Source organism: Cavia porcellus, unplaced genomic scaffold (assembly GCF_034190915.1).
Source record: "Cavia porcellus strain 051 isolate PalLab524CR breed Dunkin Hartley unplaced genomic scaffold, mCavPor4.1 scaffold_16, whole genome shotgun sequence".
In the NCBI taxonomy this organism is placed as follows: Eukaryota; Metazoa; Chordata; class Mammalia; order Rodentia; family Caviidae; genus Cavia; species Cavia porcellus.
This window is the reverse complement of record NW_026947499.1, coordinates 54,809,756-54,831,839: the sequence shown is the minus strand read 5'-3', so window position 1 is coordinate 54,831,839 and position 22,084 is coordinate 54,809,756. Positions and strand designations below refer to the sequence as shown.

At 45.8% G+C, this 22,084-nt stretch overlaps 1 protein-coding gene across 5 annotated transcripts in view; it reads left to right on the top strand.

Moving 5' to 3' along the window:
• The window catches only part of Nsmce1 (NSE1 homolog, SMC5-SMC6 complex component), a 42,965-nt gene that overhangs the window by 16,660 nt on the left and 4,221 nt on the right, over positions 1–22,084 (top strand). For all 5 annotated transcript variants that reach the window (XM_023560719.2, XM_063226702.1, XM_003478213.5 and 2 more), the window contains exons 3-7: positions 16,967–17,088; positions 17,280–17,357; positions 18,421–18,567; positions 20,735–20,851; positions 21,941–22,061. In XM_023560719.2, coding sequence (XP_023416487.1) covers positions 16,967–17,088; positions 17,280–17,357; positions 18,421–18,567; positions 20,735–20,851; positions 21,941–22,061 — 585 coding nt within the window. The remainder of the gene's footprint in view (positions 1–16,966; positions 17,089–17,279; positions 17,358–18,420; positions 18,568–20,734; positions 20,852–21,940; positions 22,062–22,084) is intronic.

Genomic DNA, 22,084 nt, shown 5'->3' with positions numbered 1-22,084 from the left:
TATAACTGTAGCAGCAGGTTATTGGTTACCATAGTTTGTCAGCAGTTAAGATGTATTGAAACTATTGTTATTTCTAACTGTATTACTTTAGCCAGGATGCCATACATGTTATATTCAGTTTTTCTTCCCTGTGTGATACCATTGTGATTGTATGGGGTCACAGTCAGCACACAGCCCAGCACCAAAGGATTGGGTGCTGAGCCAGAAATAGTAACTTCGCAACCTTTACATATTGGGAACGTAAGTTCTTGGGAGAGTTATAAATAACCATCTACATCTAGATGACATCCCTGAAGAACAGATATCTCCTAGGGAAGAAGCCTCAACACTACTGATAAACTTATCAATCATAAGGAATCTACAAGCATCAATATAGAAAACAAAATAAAAAAAAGAAAATAGTGACAAGATGAGAAGCAAAATGCAAGTGCAGACACCCACCCCACCGAGGACAAACTCGGAACTCTATGAGACAGCACTCAATGAAATTGGAAATTCAACACTGGAACTCTCTGAAATGATAGCAACAGAAGTGAAAGAACAAGTGCAAAGGCTTTAGGGAAAATAATCTCTCAGCTACAACAAGATGTTAGAGAAGATACAGATAAAAGAATAGATGATCTTGGAAAAATAACAGAAACAAACAAAAAATGCCCAACATAGGAGAGAAATGGAATCCATGAAACAGATCCAAATAGAAATCCAACAGATTAAAGCTTCCATTGAAAGAATGTGCAACATATTGAATGAAGGAGACTAGAATTTCACACCTTGAAGACACAATTGCAGCTACTAGTCATGAAAAGTAAAGTATCTTAAAATTAGCAAGAGACCATGAAAAATCAATCCAACAAAATGAAGCAAAGTATAACATAAGATTGATTGGGGTTAATGAGAAAGCTAGAGACAGCACAAATGCCATAAAAACAGTGTTTACAGAAATAATGGCAATAAACTTCCCAAGCATGGATAAAGAATTTGACATACAAAGAAATGAAGCATATAGAACTCCAAACAGCCATGACTGAAACGAAATTACACCATGACATCAAGATTCCAAAAATTCAGCACAATAATAGAATATTAGAAGCTGTTAGAGAAAAGAAACAGATCACTCATAAAGAAAAACTCATCAATTGTGGCAGATTTCTCAAGTCAAGGAGAGCTTGGAGTGAAGTATTTTAAGTCCTGAAAGAAAACAACTTCCAATGCAGATTGATGTACCCTGCAAAACTGTACTTCAAAATTAGTGGAGAAATAAGATATTTCTGTGACAAAGAACAACTGAAGGAATTCATGAACATCAAACTAACCCTACAAAGAATACTGATAGATATTCTAGACAGAGATAAAAATGACCACAATTCCAAGAATAATAACAGAAGAAACTATCAGACAGGACAAGTAGCTGAACAAGGGAAAGGTAGGGAGCCAACAACAGAAAAATATCATGACAAAGATAAGCTAATACCTACCAGTTAGAACCAACAGTGTAAATGGCCTCAACTCACAGTCAAAACAACCTGGCAGAATGGATCAAGAAACAAGATCCAACAATATGCTGTATACAAGAACACCTTTAACTCAAAAAGAAATTTATAGACTGTAATTCAAAGGATGGAAAACAATCTTCCATGCAACAGGAACTCAGAAAAAAGCAGGGTAATTATTTTATTTGCTGACAATGTGAATTTTAAACCAAGAATGATCAAAGGAGATGTGTTGGTTACTTTTCTGGTTGTGGAGACAAAATACCTGACACTCAAAATTAAGGGAGGAAAGATTTATTTAATGCACAGTTTGTGGAAGTTTCGGTCTATACCTGGCTCCAAGGCAGGGTAGCACAGCACGGAAGCAACAGTTCAAGGTGGCAGAAGACAGCAAAAGCAAGAGCAAAAGGTATGTGGGGTTGGTGGGGGGTTGGAGGAGAGTGTAACACACCATCTCCGTGCTCTCTTACACAGGATGAGGATGTTTTTACAGAGAGAGAGCCCTGGCCTCCTGCTGAATCCCTTAGTTAAACTAAACTTCTCAAGTTAACACAATGTATCAACCATAACAGTTAAGTCACTACATACTTGCTAGGGGAAAACCCTCAAGAAGAAGAGATAATTAATGATCATAAATATCTGTGTAACAAGAGAGCACCCAACTATATAAGACAAATATTAATAGTTATGAAAAATCAAATTGTAATGGGAGACCTTAATACTTTATTGTCACAAATCAACTAGACAAAAAAATATCAGAGGTGAACCAAAGTTGTGAACAAATGGACTTAGTAGGTGTTTTCAGTGTCCCACCCAACAATCATCAAAATACATAGTCTTCTCAGCTGCATATGGGACATTCTCTAAAATAGACCATATGCTAGCCCACAGAACATGCTTGAGTAAATGTAAAGGAATTGAAATTATCCTATGCATATTATATCAACATAGTCAATGAAATTGGCAATAAATGGCAAATCACAAAAACTCTATAAAGACATGGAAATTAACACCTTCCTAAACAACCAGTGGGTCACAGATGAAACCAAGGAAGAAATTAAATATCTACAACTAAACGAGGCTGCAGGTACAACATACTGGAATTTACAGAACTCAAAGTAGTCCTAAGAGTTAAAATTTATAGCAGTCATCAGGAAAAAGAGAACGAGTACAGATAACCTAATGTTGCATGTCAAGCTTCTAGAAAAAGAAGAACTAGACAAACCCAAAGTTTATATGAAGGAGGAAGTTTTAAAGATCAGAGCAGAAATGCACACAATGAGATTAAGAAAATAGTACAAAGAATTAATGAATTGAAGAGTTGGTTCCTTAAAAGAATTAAATAAAATTGATAAACTCTTAGCCTCCAAAAAGGAAAGAAAAGACTGTGTATTGAGGGTCAAATCAATACAGACATGATATCCACATAGAAGACCCAAAAACCTCCACCAAAAGACTTCTGGATTTAATAATCAAATTCAGTAGTGTAACTGAATACAAAGTCAGCACTAAGATAGAAATTCATTAATCTGCTGGAACAGAAAGTGGGAGGAAATCTTGAAGACAGAGGTATAGGCAGTACATGAACAGCAAACACACTGAGAGAAAAATTAGGGAAACCATACCCTTCACAATAGCATCCAGAAAAATTGAAATATTTATGAATCAAGTCTAATGAAGTAAAAGCTATAAAATAAAAATTACAGTACTCTGAAAAAGGAAATTGAGGATATCAGAAGATGGATCCTTTGCTCATGGATAGGAAGAACCAATATAGTGAAAGTGACCATACTCCTAGAATTGTTATACAGACTTAATGCATTCCTGATAAAAATGCCATTAGCGTACCTCATAGAACTAGAGAAAACTACTAAAATTCACTTGGAACCAGAAGAGACATAGAATATCAAAAGCAATTCTGGGCAACAAAGGCAAACAGGAGGTATCACAATCCCTGACTTGAAATTATACTACAAAGCTACTGTGATAAAGGATGTGGCATTTTTATACAATGGAGTACTACTTAGTTAAAAAGAGGGATAAACTTGAGACTTTCAGAGATAAATGGATGCAACTTGAGACTGAACTCATAAGTGAAATAAATCAGACATGCAAGTGTAAATATCGTATTGTCTCTGGTGTAAGAAGTTGAAAGAGTAAATAAGATCCAAAATGCACAGTAGGTATTGTGAAATGGGAAGGAACTATTCAAAAGGAAAGAGAAACTGGAATAGGGGAAAGGAGAAAAGAAGGGAAAAGGAAAAATAAGTACATATACATATAAAATAGTTCAGGTAGTTTTACAACTACTATTCACTGAAAAGAAAGGTTTGTGTTTATACTGTTTGATCAGTTTTTCATGCGTATATTTTGTAATATGAGCCACTACTTTGACATAATAGTAGGCAATGTATTAACCATTGTTACTCTCCTACTATCTTGTTTAGAAATGTTGTGTCACTGTTGTATTGTTTTTCTCTTTAAAATTATTCAGAACAAAGAAATTATCAAAGGAAACTCCTGCTTTTGGCTGGAGTCTGTGTTTCATTTATCATTTGGGGTTACTGATGAGCAGAAGCAGAAAGTCAGCAGAACAAGTGGGTCAGCCAGAATTATTCTTAGGAATTTTCAGGCCCAGTCCCCCCTGCTTACAAAGCAAAGTTCAGTGTGCTGTTTGGCCAGCCATGTAACTGGCCCTGGGCCCTTCTGAGTCAGCCTCAGTTTCTTTGTGGTTTCCTTGCCTCAGGATCCTAGGACTGCTTTTTAAATTTATTTCTTAGACAAACCCAGACTCTCCCTGTGGGTCAGCACCATTCGCAGACTAGGGGTAGAGAGAACAAGGCCACACCAGCAAGCAAACTCAGTCTGGGAACCAGCGCCATACATGGGCCACTAGCTGGGCTGGGAACGAAGAGACTCCAGCCCCTTCCAGGCTGGCAAACAAGAAGTACCAGTTGCCACCCCTACCCCCAGTGGCTTATCTGGAGAAACAGGCTGTGATAATAGCTATGGAGGTGACATGCAGTTGGATGCCTGTGGTGCTTTAGTGTTTCACTAACTTTGCAGGTCTAGGGCTAGGGGTCTGATCATGGGTTCAGAGGATAGTGGTATGTAGTGTGGCATCTGGGGGGATCTCCTGAGGGTTGCAGCCATTGTTGGTTCCCTATGGTCTTATTTTGAAGTCTTGTATCATTTCCATGGTTTTGTTGGGTTGGGTTTTATTCTCTTTTGTTTTGTTTGATTATGTCAAATCAAATGGCAAGAACAGCTATTTCAAAGATAGAAAGATATATTATGGTAGCAATTTTGGATGGCTATTGGCTTGTTTTGAAGTCCTTTATTGCATTCATTGGTTTGTCATTTGGGATGTGCCCCTTTCTCACTTACAGAGCTTCTTGAACCCTGAGATTCCTGTCTAGGCACCCAGCTGTCAGTCACTGATTCTCTATGTTGAAAAGTTCATCAAGCAACATGTTAGCTGTTGCATTTCAAGCTGATTTCTTGCTGCTCTTCAGTTATGATCACAGGTGCTATCCCTCTTAATTATCCAGAAAGATAAGCTATCTCTAACAGCAGTAAACTTATTAACTGCTCAGCATGGCCAAAGAGGAGAAATATACAGTGAGATCACTAAAAACAGAAGGAAATTTTACTGGAAACCAGCTTGTGATTATTACCACAAGCTGAAGAGAAGATGCATGCCAGTATGATTGCAGGCACTGGACAGGATACTAAACTACAACGTCAACCCCACAGGGACTCACCCACTGCTGTATGAAGCCCAGTGGTGTCTGTTAAAAACTAGCATGTTTAGAACAAATCTAGGTCGAAGGCATGAAAGGTCTAAAAAAAAGCTGGAAAGATTTAACAAAAACATTCCTGTGATAGTGTGGTCACTGATCTGCTTCTGGCACAAGCATTTCAGCTGTTTTGTTGTTGCTGCTATTATTCAAACAGCATTTTTTTCTTCACTGGAAAAATTTCAAGTATTAACTTTTCAATCTAAAATTTTACCTAATTTTCCTTAGAACAGTAATAATTTTAAACCCCAGTAAAAAGTACCATAAAACAGCAAAATTCATTATGAAATGTTAGCACTAGGGAGTATTGAACAGGACAGTACCTTATAGCAATCTGGCAATGATTAAAGTAAAAATGAATTAAGGGAAAAGATACCAATGGATGCTAACATTGCAGGATCAAATAAGAGTGAGGAATGGGGTATTTACCTTGTCTCAAAGTACTGGCCTGAAAAATACTTATTAGCCACACAGGAAAAAGAGTAGCTTTACACTCAAGAAGTCTGGTAAATAGCTCTAACTCAAAGCTGTGCAGCATTTGACAGGATGGAGACAGAACATACCACCATTTATTTCTATATAGTTTCTGCAAAACCGTAAGGCACAACCTACATCTAACTGAGAGGAAACTTCAGACAAAACTAAGCTGATGAACATTCCACAGCTACCTCATCTAGCATCTGAGTACTTCAAATGCGGCCAATCCAAATTAAAACACGCTCTAAGCGTAAAGTTCATATTGGATTCCAAAGATAAAATATGTTTTAAAATGCGAAGTATTTTTTATCATTTTTACATTGGAATAGTATTACTTTGGAAATGAATTACACCTGTTTATTTTTACCAGAAAACTTTAATTATATATGAGGTTTGCATTATATTTCTATCAGATACTGCTGTCTAGAAAATAACTAACCAGTAACCTTCAAAACTGCCACATTTGAAAAAGTCAAGGATTGACTGAGAATACTCTTCACCTAAGAATAAGGAAATTATAACAAATAAATGCAACCGAGGACCCAAAGAAGGGTAATTTGCTTTACACAGACAATATTGAAACAACTGAAGAAACCTGAGTGAGGTCTATAGATTGAATGGTAGTGATGTAGCAATTCTAATTTCCTAATTTAAAGGTGAAACTGAGATTATTTAGGAGAAAGTCACTGCTAGAAGGAAAAACTAGAATTCAAGGGTTGATAAGATTAAATTGATAACTTAAATTATAATTTAAAATTATAATATAATTTGCATTTCTCTAATGACCAATGATGATGAACATTTTTTTATGTATTTATTTGCCATTTGCATTTCTTCATCTGAGAATTGCGTATTCATCTCAGATGCCCATTTTTGGATTGGATCTTTGAATTTTGGAGGTCTGAGTTTCTTTAATTCTTTATATGTTTTAGACAAGAGTCCCTTGTCTGAGAGAGAGTTCCCTAAAATCTTTTCCCAGTTTGTGGGTTTTCTTTTCACTATGCTGGAGTTTTCTTTTGACATGCAGAAACTTTTTAATAAGAAGTGGTCCCAGTTATTGATTCTGGGAAGTATTTCCCGTTCGGTTTGAGTCCTGTTCATGAATTCTCTACCTACTCCTATGTCTCCAAGGTTTCTACCCAATTTGTCTTCCAATAGATTTAGTGTTTCTGTTTTAATATTCAGATCTTTGACTCATTTAGATTTTAATTTAGTACATGGTGATAGACATGGGTCTAGCTTTAGTTTTCGGCAAATGGAGAGCCAGTTTTTCCAGCATCAAGAAAACCAACAACAACAAATGCTGGAGAGGCTGTGGGGAAAAAGGAACTCTCCTGCACTGTTGGTGGGAGTGTAGACTGGTTACAGCCTTTGTGGAGGTCTGTCTGGAGATTTCTCAAAAAGTTGGGACTGGAAATCCCATTTATTCCAGCTATTCCACTTCTAGGCATATTCCCAGAAGAACTGAAAGCATCATACCACAGTGATATATGTGCACCTATGTTTATAGCAGCACAACTTGTAATCGCCAGATCTTGGAAACAACCCAAGTATCCATCAACTGAGGAATGGATAAAAAAGTTGTGGTATTTCTATACAATGGAGTATTATTCAGCTATAAAGAAGGATCACATTGAGATACTTATCAATAAATGCGCGCAGCTTGAGACCATACTCATAAGTGAAATAAATCAATCTCGCATGTGTGAATACCGAATAGTTTCCCTAATGTAAGTAATGATTCAAATATATAAAAATATGTGGTAATCATGATTCCCCATTATGTGGCCTTGAAGCCTTATAAAGTTTTCACTTATTAATTAGAAAGGCTTTATTCTGGGCTTCTTGATATGGAAATATTTTAAGCTATAGTATATGAAGTTTTATCCAAATATTTCAAGGAAAAAGACAGACACTATGGTAACTACTATTAAGTCGGGATATTTGGTGGTGAAGCACTAGGTTGCTGAAACAGTCATGCTTTGACCTGTATTGTTATATTGTTATGTCCTGTTTTATCTCAATCTCTCCCTTATTCTTTAAAAAAAATTATTTAGTTATTTTTTATGTTTGTTTTAATTAAGGGGAAAAATTTAAAAAATTAGGATATATAATAGTAACTCTTTTTGATTTCCTATTAACTTGTTTTGAAGTCCTATAATACTCCCACGATCTTGTTTTGACTGATTAGACTCTGTTCCATTCTGTATGATAGTATCAAGTTTGAGGGTATAGGCAACTACTTTGAAGGCAGTAAGATTCACTAAGATGCCCATTCTGGTTTGACTATTGTCTCCTTTGGGAGTCCTGTAATGTTTACAATGCCTAAGTTTTATTGGTCTTGTTCTCTACTGTTTTGTCTAACTTTATAATATCTAATGAGATAGACAATTCTTTTTAAGGAAACAAGAGACATTGTTGATAACTATTGTTGATAACCTTGTACTCTGTTTTACATCATGTGCTATGTCTATCCTTGGTTTTGACTGACAGCTTTGTTTTGCCATATTTGACTTTATTCTTTCCCCCCCAAAAAAGTAATAAGAACTAAGGAGTAATAAAATCCAAAGTGTGTAAATTTTGTTGTAAAAAAGAGAGGGGAAAAAAAAGAGCTCTAACGGATATAACAGCAAGTGTGTTTAGGCGTGTTAAATAGCTGACTATATTAATGTTTTTGGATCATTGAACACAGCTGTTTGCAGTCTCTGTTTGAATGTCCACTTTGTATTCTTTGATACTGTGATTTGAGCAACTATTTCTAAGATGATAATATGTAATCTATTAACAGGTGATTTCTTACTGTTTTTTTTTTTTTTTTTGTAGTTCTGTATTACGTGTACCCTTACACCGCTTTGTTTTGTTTTGTGTTTTTCTCTTTTTCCTCTTAAATAAAATTAAAAAGAAATTTAAAATTATAAGAAAATTGGTAACTTACTCTAAATGATTTAGGGAAAATTATACTGCTCTTACAACTTTACTGTGAGCTTGAAATTATTTCAAATAATAAGGATGTTTTAAAAATTTTTTATTTTATTTTCAAAAGTATAAAACAATAAAATCAAAACAAACCAGTGTAAGAGATACAGGACTCATAACATCACAAAATCAACAATACTTATCATAATGCCCCTTGATGTCTTCAGAATGGCTGCAGATAACTTCAGACACAGTAAAAATCAAACAGGTGCTTTTTCCTGGAAGCAACCACATGAAGGGGCTGGGATGGGGAGGAGCTTTGTATGTTTGAGTGATAAAGGTCGGTGTGCATGGAGTGCTTCAGGAGAGGGGACTGTGGAGGGAACAGTGAGGGTCTGATCACATGTGAGTGTGATGAGGGTGGTGGAACCACTGTGGGCTGTAATAGGCTGCTGGGATCTGGCTCTGTTCAGGGGGCATGAGAAGGACAGTGGAGGGGCTGGAGAAGCCACTCAGAGACCATAGACAGCCATTCCACACACTGGGCACAAATGAAGTAAGGATGAGGGGCCACAGGAAAGCAGCAAACCAAGGTTGTCTCTGCCAGGCCCATGGGACCCCATGCACGCCATTCCCCACGCTGGGAAGCCTGAGCTGGGTCTACGCAGAAGTCTGTGAGACCTTAGGGACAAGCAGAGGCTGCTGCTTCTGCGCTTGCACTAATGAGGGAGTCAGCCACATCCCTGTGTTTGGGTGGACACATAGACAAACAGGAGAGGGGAGCTTCTGAGGGGGAAGGGAGTTGGCCTGGAGGCAGGCAGGTGGGGGGCCTCCTGGCTGATTGGTTAGGGGTGCACACTTGCCTTTCCCTGCTTGGCCCTCAGTTGGAAGCAGGGAGCTGTCAGTGATTCATCACATCCTTCACTCTGAGCCAGTTACCACAGGAGTTACAGTTTGGCTTCCTTACCTGGCTGCTGAGAGGTGGTGGTTTGACTTCTTCCTCATCTGGCCAATGGATGGGATGCTGGCTTCCTGGCCTATGCTGTAGCCAAGGGGGTGGCTTCTGGGGTTGGCTGCTGTAGAGTGGAGGTCACAGTCCTGTGTTTGTGTGTGACCTGACCATTATCTGCCAGGCTGTTCAGTCTCTCAGAAGCATGAGTGGGACACAGTCCCTCTGAGTTGTTCACTGTCCAGGCTGAATGAGCAGTAGCTACTTCATATTTGGGGGTGAGCAAACAGCGCAGCCTTGTGAGTCACCCTGTTTCCTTACAGTAGAGTGCCGGTCTCATTAGAGTTTGAAAATCAGTGGAGAAAATCAGTGGAGTGTCAGTGGTGTGTAACTTAGAGACAGAGTTGTTTTTCCTATAATGTTTTTAATTTTAAAAATTAATTAACATATTTGTGACCATTAATCCTGATGTATCAACTTTATTGGATTAAGAAATGCCCAGCAGATTAGTACAGCAGGCTCCTGGATGTGGCTGGGTGGGTTGAGGACATGTGGCCTTGGGTATAACATATGGTCTCTGATCTGTTCTTTGGTACCCTTCCCTCTGGCTGCCACAAACTTAGCACATTTGCTCTACAACACCCTTCTGCCGTGAGGTTGTGCCTTGGAGCCAGCTGAGCACAGACTGAAACTGGGAGCCACCCTAAACCTCTTCTTCTCCTTTAAGTTGCTGGTGCTGGGTATGTGTCCAGGGCCAGGAGAGCTACTACAGTGTTAAAAAGCAGACAGACCAACCCTTAGCCACTAGATGTCTCGTAAAAAGCTAGTGGAGCACTTGGTTGGAGTGGACCTGCCTTTGGGATGGGGTGTGTGTTCAGGATGTGTGCTTCCTGCCTGGCTGTCACAGGCAGTGGATTTGTCACATCAGCACGGGGTGGAGGGAGTGTTCTGGTTCAACTAGGCTAGGCAGCTGTTCCCCTGTCCCCTGTAGAGCCCCCTAGGCTTCTGGAGCTCCTGAGTGGGCAGGGAGGGCACCACTGGAGCTGTCAGAGCTGCTGCTTATCTCCAGGATAGTTGCACTACCGGTTTGCAAGAGTGTGGTTCGAGTGAACACAGCATTTTGTGAACAATGTGACAGGCAGGTGCAGTATAAATGGCTTGTAGTGTCTGTCCTGATTCTTGTCGTCGTCTGGAACTCACTGGGTGGACAAGTGTGTGCAGGAGCACATAACAGTGGTGCTGGGCGGCAGACCTCTGGCCAGGGAATGGCCCCTCATGGTTCGCCACACACACAGGGCCAGTGAGTGTGTCCCTGTTTCTGCCCCGGCGATGTCATTGTGGGCTTTAGTGTACTCCAGTTACCAAGGTGCCAAGACACAGGAACTGTGCCAGAAGCATCATGCTGCATCCTTTGAGTGCAGCTGAGGACTGGGCTGATGACTGCCTCTTGGTTTTCCACAAAATTGTCTCTGTGTACTTGGAAACATCTGAGAACTGTACGTGTGAAAACAGACTAGTGTAAGCATCTACCCGCTGTGCAGCTTCAGAGCCCTTTGCTGAGCCACCTACCCACCGTCCCAGGCACTCATTTCTCTCTCTCTTTCTCTTTTTGGGTTAAGAGACAGGACTTTGTTATGTACTTTAGGCTGGTCTTGAACTTACTTTGTAGTCCAGGCTGGCCTTAAAACTTGCGGTGATCCTCCTGCCACAGCCTTCTGAGTGCTGAGATTATAGGCATGTGCCACCAGGCCCGGCTTTCCCTTTACTGTTTTTTGATTTGAACTTCTGAGGGCTAAGGAGTCAGGCTATTTGGTGGCTGAGCAGAGAATTATTTTTAACTTAGTACAGTAGAAGTCAATCACAGAGAAAGGTAGGACAGTATATCCTACCCCCACGTGTCCATTACTCAGGCCAAACCCCAGGTCGTGCCAGGCCAGTCTTATTTTTGCTGGTTTCCTCCTGCTTACCTCAGTGCTGCTTTGTAGTAATTCTCAAACATCATTGCATATCTAAGTGGTTTTTAAAAATGAATGCTCAAGTCTTCTTGTCTGTGCATTAAACCATTAATGGGCAGTGTCTGGTTTCTACTCCAGACTTTGTTACTTTTTGCTCCAGACTTTACTTTTTTACCTTTACTTCTCTGACCCCTGTTGGCCTCTTTTGAAAGACAGAGACAGTGAGTCTTTTCTACTGGTCTTGTGGCTTCTGAGGTCTGCTGAGAAAATGAGGCACAGTGCTGTAGCCTGTGGAGAATTGATGTGGTGTCCAAACTGCTGGATACATTGAATTATTTGCCACATAAAAGTGCCACCCCTGTTCTTCCAAGCACTGTTCACAGCTGCGCTCTAGAAGTGCCATTGGCAGCTCTCACTGTGCACCGTGTATCCGAAGGTTGAGATCATATTTTCCTCTAGGACTGATGAGAGCTGCAGGCTGAGAGGTGAAATCTTGCAGCTGCTCCGTATTCCTCTGGCCCCGCATCCCATCTGCCAGCCTTCCTGTACCCCAGCACACAGCCTCAGTGCAGGTCCTGGCCTGTCCCTCTTCAGTGCTGTTTCAGGGCACATTGGATCCCCAAGTTGTCTGCCTTATAATAGCATTTTCTGTTTTTGGTCCCTAATTTAGAATTAAATTATTTGTTGATGAGAAGTTAGGGCAATAGACTTTCCGAGTACCTGTTCAAATGTGAAGTAAGCCCACAGTCCTGCTCACCTTTGGGAGCCAGGAGCCCTGATTCAGTGAGAAGAGGTTCACTGGTAAAGATTAATTTTGAGAAAAGAAAATATTTACACAACCAGAAAAAACAGTCACTCGAAGTGAATGAATGCAGCTTCTAGTCTCCAGCAGAGGAGTCCTGGTTTGGTCTGGGCCACCCCAGCCTGTCCACTTTCTGGAGGCCCATGTGTCAGTTGCCCCTGTTGTCAGGATTTCCAAGTCAAGAAGGATCACAGCCTCTCCCAGACCTTCACCTTCCCTTGGTCACCTGTGCGGGGTGGCCTGACTGCACAGGGACCAGCCAGTGAGTGACGCTGGGCCAATGTAGGTGTCCTGGCCTGGCTAATGTTTTGCCTTCCCTTTAGCAGCGCCTCTGCCGCCCTTCTAGGTGCTCAGATGCTTTCCATCTTTTTGTGCCGGCCATGCCCTCTCTGGGATGCCGCAGGGTCATGAGCAGGAGGCCGTATGCCTGTGGAGGGTCTGGTGTCAGGAGTGTCTGAGATCTGCTTGCAGAGCGGCATGGCTTAGTGCCCGGGGGCTGGCGATCAGTCGTCAGGCAGGCCTGGGCTCCATTTCCAAGTTAGGGAAACTCTGAGCAAGTTATTTGATCTGTTCAAGATCTGTGCAAGATTAATATCATCTATATATAAAGATGATGTTAATGGCACACTTAAGGGGCTGTGTTACAATGACAAAACACACCGAACTAGTGAGTGGTGCTGTGTACACAGTAAGGAGAATTACAGACTTTCGCAGGCCAACTGCTTTCCCACAGCCCATGAGAAATGCAAACACATGCTTATACTTAGAGAAAACACAGGTGGTGCCTAGGGTACAGGTTCACCCTTGGTTGGCAAACATGACCCTAACTGTCCTGGATGGGTATGTCTGCTGCCTGAGCAGAGGTAGAGGCGGTAGGACTAGGGCCTGCCCTCCTCCTTGTCACCAGGTACTCCATGTAACCTACTGCATGTTGGTGGTGTCCAGAGAATTAGCCTCTGATTCAAGCTCTGCCTGTACAACAGTGGGTATTGTACTTGCCGAAGCCTGTACCTTTTTTTCAGTTGGTTCTAGATTCTGATGAGAGGAGCTGTATTACTTCCTTAAGCCTCACCAAGTGGCATTTCCACTGGCAGTAGCTGCCTCAGCATTGTGGGATACACAGTTTGTCTCATGCATCTGATGTGACCATGGATTCAGTAATACTGGGGCTAAGTGTCTGTAGCCCTCAGTGACCCTGCAGATTTACAAAGTGCAGCTTCTCCATCATGGCATCAAGGATGGGATGGAGTGAGACAGAAGTATGAGCCTCAGCTAGTACTTAAGACTGAAGATTGGGAAGCCCAGGGAAGCCCCAGGCTGCTGTAACTTGACACTCAATGGGTGTGTCAGGGATGCCACCTGCAAACCGGGGACTTCAGTGTGCCAGCTAAGAAAGGAATGTGGCTCTTCGGAGAGGGATGCAGGACCAGTTAGGATCTAGGGGCCGTGTTGGGGGTGGGCCTGATGTGCAGCAGCACCTCACGGCCAAAGCAGCCTTTCCTCTCTGTAGCCACTGACTGGAAACTGTCCCTGCTCAGTGTGGCAGGCTGACTGACTGGCTGGTGTGAGTGCTGGCTTCACTCCTGGCTGACAGACTGTGGCCTCCTCAGCTCCTGCTTGTGGGCTCCCCGAATATGGGGACCCACCATATCCATATGTATGTACAGTTAAAAGCAGAAAGGTCAGAGTCTTGCTACAGAGGTGACTGATCATTGGCAGGGACTAACTACTGTGTGGGTGGCCAGTCTCGGTAACTGGAGAGCCATGTGGTGAGGAAGGGCCTGAGGGGTGGGCATGCAGGCCGGGGGCCTGGCTGCCCTGCTCAGGAGCTCTGTCCAGGAGGGCATCAGGACCTGGGAATTGGCAGCTGGAGTCTGGGGTGGGTGCAGGGAGAGGGCTGGAGGGAAGAGTGAGCTAGACATGCGTGGTTTGAGGTTGGAGGGAAGAGGGCATGCGGCTGTGAGAGCGGAAAGGGAGAGAGGCGAGGGTGGGACAGGGCTGGAGCCCAGCCTCTGGTGCTGTCCTCCATCCTGTCCCTGTTGCCACCAGAAAGCAAAGCCAGTTGAAGAAGGGGGCAGGCTGGCAAGCAGGAGAAGTTCATTCCCAGGGTGCCCGTGAGGAGCCCCTGAAGGTCGCCAGTGGAGGAAGATGCAGACCTCACCCTGCTGGGAGGTTTGCGTGGAGGGGAGGCCTTGGTTGGGCAGACTTGAGCTGATGCTTGGTTATTGCAGAAGCAGTAGACGGTGCCGCCCTTCTTCCCTCCTTCCTTTTCTCTGAGAGTATAGTGAGCGCATATTTGTGAGTGAACGCTGAGGTGGTGGGATGGCAGGGCAGCAGGGGCTGTTGGCTGTCCCCACACAGACCGGGGTGTCTGGAAAGTCCAACAGCTTAGAATGCCTTTGATCTGCCCACGGAGTATATTTTTCTTGATGACACTCAGGAGGGTCCTCTTCAGTGGAAAATGTGAATTGTCACTTCCAGGAGAGGCAGGACTTGCCACTGTGTTATGTTGGGTGGACAGGGTGCATTCTGCCCATGAAGGATTCTGTTGCTTGCCCAGTGAGAGGTGTTTCCTGAATTCTTGGCCCCGAGTTGGGTTGCTTCTTGGGGTTGAGAGCTCCAGGCACAACAGAGGTGCAGGAGGACCAGGCCTGAGAAGAAGCACTGTGCAGAAGGACGGGCCCAGGGTTTTGCACGGGGAGGAGGGCAAGCACTTCATAGACAAGGCCGCCTGCTGCATGGCCTCCTGGGAGGGCAAGGAAGCAGCGGGGACACAGGGTGGAGTTGGGAACGTGTTAGACCTCCCTTCACGCCAGTTTCCAGCAGCCAGGGCTGCGTTTCACTGTCCTGCTTCCTTCACAGCTGTGTCACATCCACTTCCTACCTATTTGTTGTTGCTGATTTCTTATTTAAATTGGTTTTGGAAAGAGTAAAAGCAGTTGTTCGTTAAAAGGGGAATTAGGTCCCTGGCTGAATTGCACACTAGTGATACTGTGTGGTCTGTCAGTCAGCCCCTGTGGTAGAGCTCCTGGGCCTAAGTTGTCACCATTTCCTTTACATGGCCCTGTCCTCTACCGCCACCAGTGTGACGCTTTTCATTTAAACTGCAGCTTAGGTATTCAAGTAGCTTAGACGTGCGTTCTCTGTAAGTCAGATGTTGACCCAAGATTGCTGCCATGATTCCCTTCTCTGAGTCCCTTTCCTAGTGGTGGCCTTGGTCATCAGCTGAGAGGTAGGGGGACCTTCCAGGCTTCTTTCCTGTTGGTTCTGTTATGGTTTTTAACATTAGTGGTAACATTTTGTGATTGAGGAAAACATTGATCTTTTGAAATTATTTTAATGAAAGCAGTAGTACCTACTCTTGGTCTTGAGAGTATCACAGTACAGTTACCTCAGGTGCAGGGGCTGATGAGAGGATTTGGGGGATGGTGTGTCCTGCTTCTCTATTCAGGAGCTGGTCATGTGAGCGTGCAGTTTGTGAAAAGTCATCGAGCTGTGTGTTTTATTTTCATACGTGGATGTGGATATAGATGGAGATTATGCTTCAATAAAGAGATACAGATTTTTTTTTTTTTAAAAGCATATTGAAGCACAGAAGGGTAATTCCAAGATGCAGAGCTGGCCGTATCTCTTCTGCTTTCAGTGTTGAGGTTCTGCTGCCCTCAGGAGAAAGGCCACGTATCCCCAGCTGGAGGGCACCACGTAAGCTGTGTCTCATTTCCCCCTGTTGGCAGCACCTTCCTTCCTTCCTTCCTGCCCTAGCTAACTGCTGTCAACTCCTTGGTTCACCTGTAGTATGGGCCTCTGGAGGGACCCCTCCATGACCCTTGGTCTGGACAGCGACCTGGGATGCAGCTTCCTGCGGATGGAACAGTGGGATGCACCTGGTGGGCCCATGCCAGCTCGGTGCTGGAGCCAGGCTTTCTGGGCTTGCAGTGGGCTCTGTCCAGGCCTGGCGCTGTGACTCTTGGCTCACCACGCTGCTCACAGCCTCTTCACTTGCACCCAGTGATGGCGCCAGGGCCTGCCGAGGAAGGTGGCAGGAGGATTGCTCCGTTACTGCCCATGCCTGCTCCTGTGGGCCTCTTCTCTCACTGGGGCCCCTGGGCTGGCCTGCAGGTGTTCATTTAATGTTTGGATATTGAGTAAGGGGGAAAGGAACAGTGCTAGATCTGCCACGTGAGGATGTGCAGGGACGCAGGCCTCACTGGGGACTCGGGGACACAGTGGGAAATCTGGGAACTCACTGCAGAACCGCGAAGGCACGCGCTGGGAGTGGTCATTGGCGGCAGAGTGTGCTGCGGGGGTGCAGATGGGGGCGGTGAGCAGAGCAGGAAGAGAAGGCAGTCTTGGCATCACAGATAGCATCTTCTGCTCACTACACCCTTCATCTCTTGTCTGCTAGTCTTTAAATACTCCAGGAAGAAAATAACCACAACATGCTGGCTTTCACCCAAGAGGGCAGGACCTTTGCCCGTTTCTGGCTGGGCTGCCTTCTATTCAGATACCACAGAAAGATTAATACCAGCTACACTTTTTTGATGAAGTCCTCTCCCCCTTTGCCTCTTTATTTCCAGGCAATGCTCCAGTAGACAAGTTGGAGGACTTCATCAACAACATTAACAGTGTCTTGGAGTCCTTGTATATTGAGATAAAGAAGGGAGTCACAGAAGATGACGGGAGACCCATTTATGCGCTGGTAAGTGCACAACACTGCCCCCTAGTGGCATTTATGGGGAACTGGAACAGCAACCTTAGACAAGTGGCCCACCTGTGCCGAGGAAGAGCTGCTGCTGCCTGACTCATGCTGAGCGGGGAGTGAGGGGGTGGCCAGCACTGAATTAAAATATTAGGTCTGATTGTTGTGATGACTTATTTTTTTCCCCCTAGGTGAATCTTGCTACCACTTCAGTTTCCAAAATGGCCACAGATTTTGCAGAGAATGAACTGGATCTCTTCAGAAAGGCTGTAAGTGGAGTGGAGTAACTGCCACTGCCTGATGGCTGGATGTCTTATGAGAAACTTCTGTCTCCAGCATTAGATAGAAACTGCCGTCTCCAAGGGTCCTGGGCAGATGCAGGCTGTCACAGCAGCCTGGGAAAGGAAGGCACACTGGCTCAGATGTGAGCCCTGACCCGATAAGTGACAGGGCCGAGGGGAGTGGAGAGTGGTACTGCCTGGCTACCCAGAGCACCCCCACCCCACCCCGGGGTGGGGAAGCAGTGGTAGCATGGCCTGGAGCTATCAGGGAACTCTGCTCCTGGTCCCCACCCATGCTGGTGAGTGAGTTCACATGTTAACGTAGCGCTGCACGCTCACGTTTGAGTTGCACTGCTCTGCCGAGCTTGCTTAGTCAACACCTGGGTTGAGCACAGTGGTCCTGGCCCAGGAAGCACGCTGCAGTCACTGGGGAGGTAAACCGAGGCCACTTCTTCCAGCCCCTTCTGGCTCTGTTGAAGCTGAATCTCTGGGGACAAAGTCAGTCATTCTAAAGACTCCTGGAGGCTGTCAGCAGGGCAGGTTGAGAACCAGGCTCTGGGATGAGGGACACACACTTTTGCTGCAAGGAGGCCCATGTTTCCACGGGCTTTTGCCCTGCTCTGCCAGGCCCTGTGTCCTCATGGCCTCTGCGGCTCCTGCACAGTCTCCTGGCCCTCCCAGCTCTGCTCCTCTGCCTTCCTAGCCCCTCCAGCCTGAGTGAGGAAAGATGCTGTCTCCTTCATTCAGGCATTCACTTCTCATCTTCTCTCCTTTGGGTTGGGTTGGGAAAGAGGCAAGGCAAAGTCTATTGTTTTGAACATTGAGATTACTTCTGTGGAATGACGTCTCGAGAGTGACCATTGAGTCAGTAGGGCAGGACTTATGGCCCTTTGACGCACATTATGAAGTTGTTTCTCTAAGACTGTACCAGGGTGCAGGGCTTCCTGGGATGGGAGCAGTTTCGCTGCATCCCTTCTAGAACTGGGCTGATGGCTCAATAGCGGTTTCTGCTGATTTAAGGGATGAACATGGGGCCTGATGTCTCTTCTAGCTGGAACTGATTATTGACTCAGAAACTGGCTTTGCATCTTCCACAAACATTTTGAACCTGGTTGATCAACTGAAAGGCAAGAAGATGAAGAAGAAGGAAGCTGAGCAAGTGCTGCAGAAGTTTGTGCAAAGCAAGTGGCTGATAGAGGTACTCTGGGGCCTCCCGGCTTGCTCGAAACTTTTCCTCCCGTACCACGTTTGTCTCTAACTGGTGGCAGCTGAGCTAGGCCCTCTTCATGCTTTCTGTGGCCTGTGAGGAGAACCTGTATCCCCCATTTACTGACATAATCTGTCCAAGCCAGGAGTGGCAGAGCTGGGAGCTGCATCCCGGTTTTCCTGCTCCAGAGTCCCTTGAGCCTCTGGTCTAGACTGAGGCAGGGTCAGTCCGTGCTGAAGCACGGCCCTGGTGTCTGAGCTGAGTCTCATCGCAGTGGTGCCTGGGAGAAATAAAATCCGCCTCCTGGGGTGGGGGGGGAGCAGGAAGGAGACAGCAGTGAGGCAGTGAGTGCCAGGCCGCAGCACACACAGCAGCCTGCTTCCCTGCTCTGGTCTTCATAGTGTTGTGTCAGCGTTCTCTTATCCAGGGCAGTGGGGGACAGTGGCCCTTCAGGAGCAAAAAGGAGTGTGGCACCCTGGACAGGAGCTGAGGAAGTGTGGGCAGGATTGCCTGGTGAGCAGGCTGGTGATAGAAGCACGCCGCAGGGTTCTGTTCTCTTTCCAAGAAGGCAGCACTGCTTCCAGGAACCCTGAGCCAAGCTCAGCATGGGTCCAGTTGGCCTCACTCTGCCCCCTCCGAGGCACTGCATGTGTTTGTAAGATGTGCTGGCCTTGGCTTTATCTTGGGGCTGGAGCTGGGGCTGGAGGCTGTGCTCGTGACCCCAGCAGCCCTTGGTTTCCCTCCAGTGGAGCTGGCCTCTAGCTCATCTCTAGTGCTCTGAGTTGCATACATGTGAATGCCATCCCTGCGGTTTCCATGAATTCTGATCCTGAGGTGCCTGTTGGGAGGAAGGGGCAAGAAAGGTCCCAGAGAGTGTGGGCAGGGCTGGGAACTTGGCATGTGTGTCTTATCCGTGAGTGCTTCTGCCACCCTGTGAGGGGTCTGTGAGCTTGGGTCTTAGCTAATCGAGCCCTTTGCTGCCCAGGCCAGGAGTGACTGAGTAGACAGGGACTTTGTGAGCTGCTGCAGCTGGAGCACTGCAGGGCTTAGCGTGCCAAAGTCCGTGCTCTGAACCTCCTCAGACTGGCCCTGGATAATGCTTGCAGGACTCCTATTGCTTGCTGTTTGGGCCCTGAAGAGCAGTACGAGCCCACAACAGGGGGCCTGTTCTTCCCACCTGGATGCCAGGTCGGGGTTGCTAGGTGCCCTGGAGGCCCTGCTGAGGTTTAGGGGCCAGCATCTGGACCTCAGGCTTTCCAGAGTCCCTGGTGCTGCTGACTGTAAGGGTCTGAAGTGGAATCTCAGCTCTTGGAGCTGTAGGAGTTAGACCACAACGGAAAGGGAGGGGGTGCCTTGGCCAGCTAGGTAGGGTTCCTTCCTTGGTGGTGGCCTTGCCTGGGCATCAGTGCCCCCATCATGCCTGCTCCATGTAGGTACCCCCTTGCTCCCCACATGGAAGGGGATCAGAAGTAGCAAAAATGGTTAAAGGCTCACATCCCACCTCAGAATTGATTGTGACAAAACATAAAACCAGCTTGCAAGGTTCCCCTGGCACTGGCTCTGCCCTCGCTGGCCACACAGGCAGTGGCTCCCCAGGTTCCCTAAGGCTTTCAGGGAATTTTCATTGTACCCAGACAAGGGACTAGGAGACCCAGCTTCCTTTGGAGGCAGGCCCTGCCACCCATGCTGGGATTAGAGACCTATCCCTGTCCTCTCTGGCACCCTTCCACTTCATCTGTAAGGTAATCTCAGTCCCTGTGCCGGTCCCCATGGCAGTATATTGGGGTGTGGTGGGAGGGAGCAGGAGCAGCGGGCACTGGGGAGGTGGCCTGCTCTGCTGGAGGTCTGTGACGGGGTTTTGTTTGCAGGGCTTCTCCACAGATGGGAGAATCACCTCTGCCAGACACAGCAAGGTCCTGAGAAAATTTAAGGGCAAGGGGACCTTCACCTCTGTTGTCTTTTAGGTCTTTGCCTCAATTTTCCCTGCCTCAGAGGTCTTTCAAGGGGGCATCACTGACATCGGTTGGCTGGGGTTAGTGAAAATCCACAGTGGCCAGGAACATCCAGACCTTTTGTCCTCCTGGGCTCTGGGCTGTGGGACTGCAGAGGGAGCGAGGCCCCTCGCTGAGGACAGCCGCCATGCATTGTGTCCCTGCAGAAAGAAGGGGAGTTCACTCTGCACGGCCGGGCCATCCTGGAGATGGAGCAGTACATCCGGGAGACGCACCCCGATGCTGTGAAGGTCTGCAACATCTGCCACGGCCTCCTCATCCAGGTATGGGTAGGGGTGGGCCCTGCGTGGCCTTCCTGGGCCACTGCCTCCGCGGGCAGCCTCCACATGTGCTGGTGACAGGGCAGGGGCCTCTCCCACAGCTGCCCTCGGGGTGCACCACCCCACCCACACCCACCCAGTTCTAGTCCACGGGCTCTTATTTCAGTTTTCTCCAGAAAGGCTCTTACAGGTCCTGTGTAACTGGTATTATCTTGGTGATGTCTTTCTGTGTGGACTGTTTCTCTGAGTCATCTCCTTTATGTTGTGCTTTGCAGGGTTTTACATTGTGTTTCCTGCCTTTCATTTTATCTTTATGTAACAACAGTCTCTGGGATGGGCCTCTCTACACATGTATCCCTGGGCACCTAGGGATTATGTGCACAGGTCAGATTCCTAGGATGTGGGATGCTGGACAGAGTGCGCACATTGTTTTTTAAGCTTACAATCCATATCGCCAGTTGCCTCCTGCCAAGCTGTGGCTACCTGTGCCTATAGGATCCCTGTGAAGGGAGCCTAAGAGATTGGTGGCCACCTGTAGTCTTTAGCTGCTACTACTGCATTGTATCTTCAGAATTCTTTGGTGGTTGTTGCAGTACCACCCAGGGCATGAGCCACATCCATAGCCCTGTTTATTTTGGGACAGGTTTTGTTAAGTTGCTAAGGTACCCAGCAATAGGCCCTGCCTAGGTACCTTGAACTTTTAAAAAATTTTTTGAAGAAGAGTCTCACTATGTAGTGCGGGCTGGCCTTGAACTTGCTTATATAGCCCAGGCAGGCTGCAAACCTATAGCAATCTTCCTGCCTCAGCTTCCAGAGTGCTGGGATTATAGGTATGTGCCACCAGGCCTGGCTATCTTGAACTTTTGATCCTCCTGCTTCAGATGGCTGGGATTACAGGTGTGCTTACCTAATGTGTCCAGAATTCATCAGTAAAACTCACTGCTCTGAGGACCGGGGGATTAGTAGCAGTGTTAATTTGAGTCCTGAGATGAGACTGCAGAGGCTACTGGCCATCTCTTTGCACTTCCCTGAAAGTTTGTGAAACATCCTTCAGGGTGTGTGCAGATTCCACATGGCCTGGATTCTTTTCAGGGTCAGAGCTGTGAAACCTGTGGCATCAGAATGCACTTACCCTGCGTGGCCAAGTACTTCCAGTCAAACGCTGAACCGCACTGCCCACACTGTAATGACTATTGGCCCCATGAGATTCCAGGTTGGTGGTGCTGGGTGCCTATG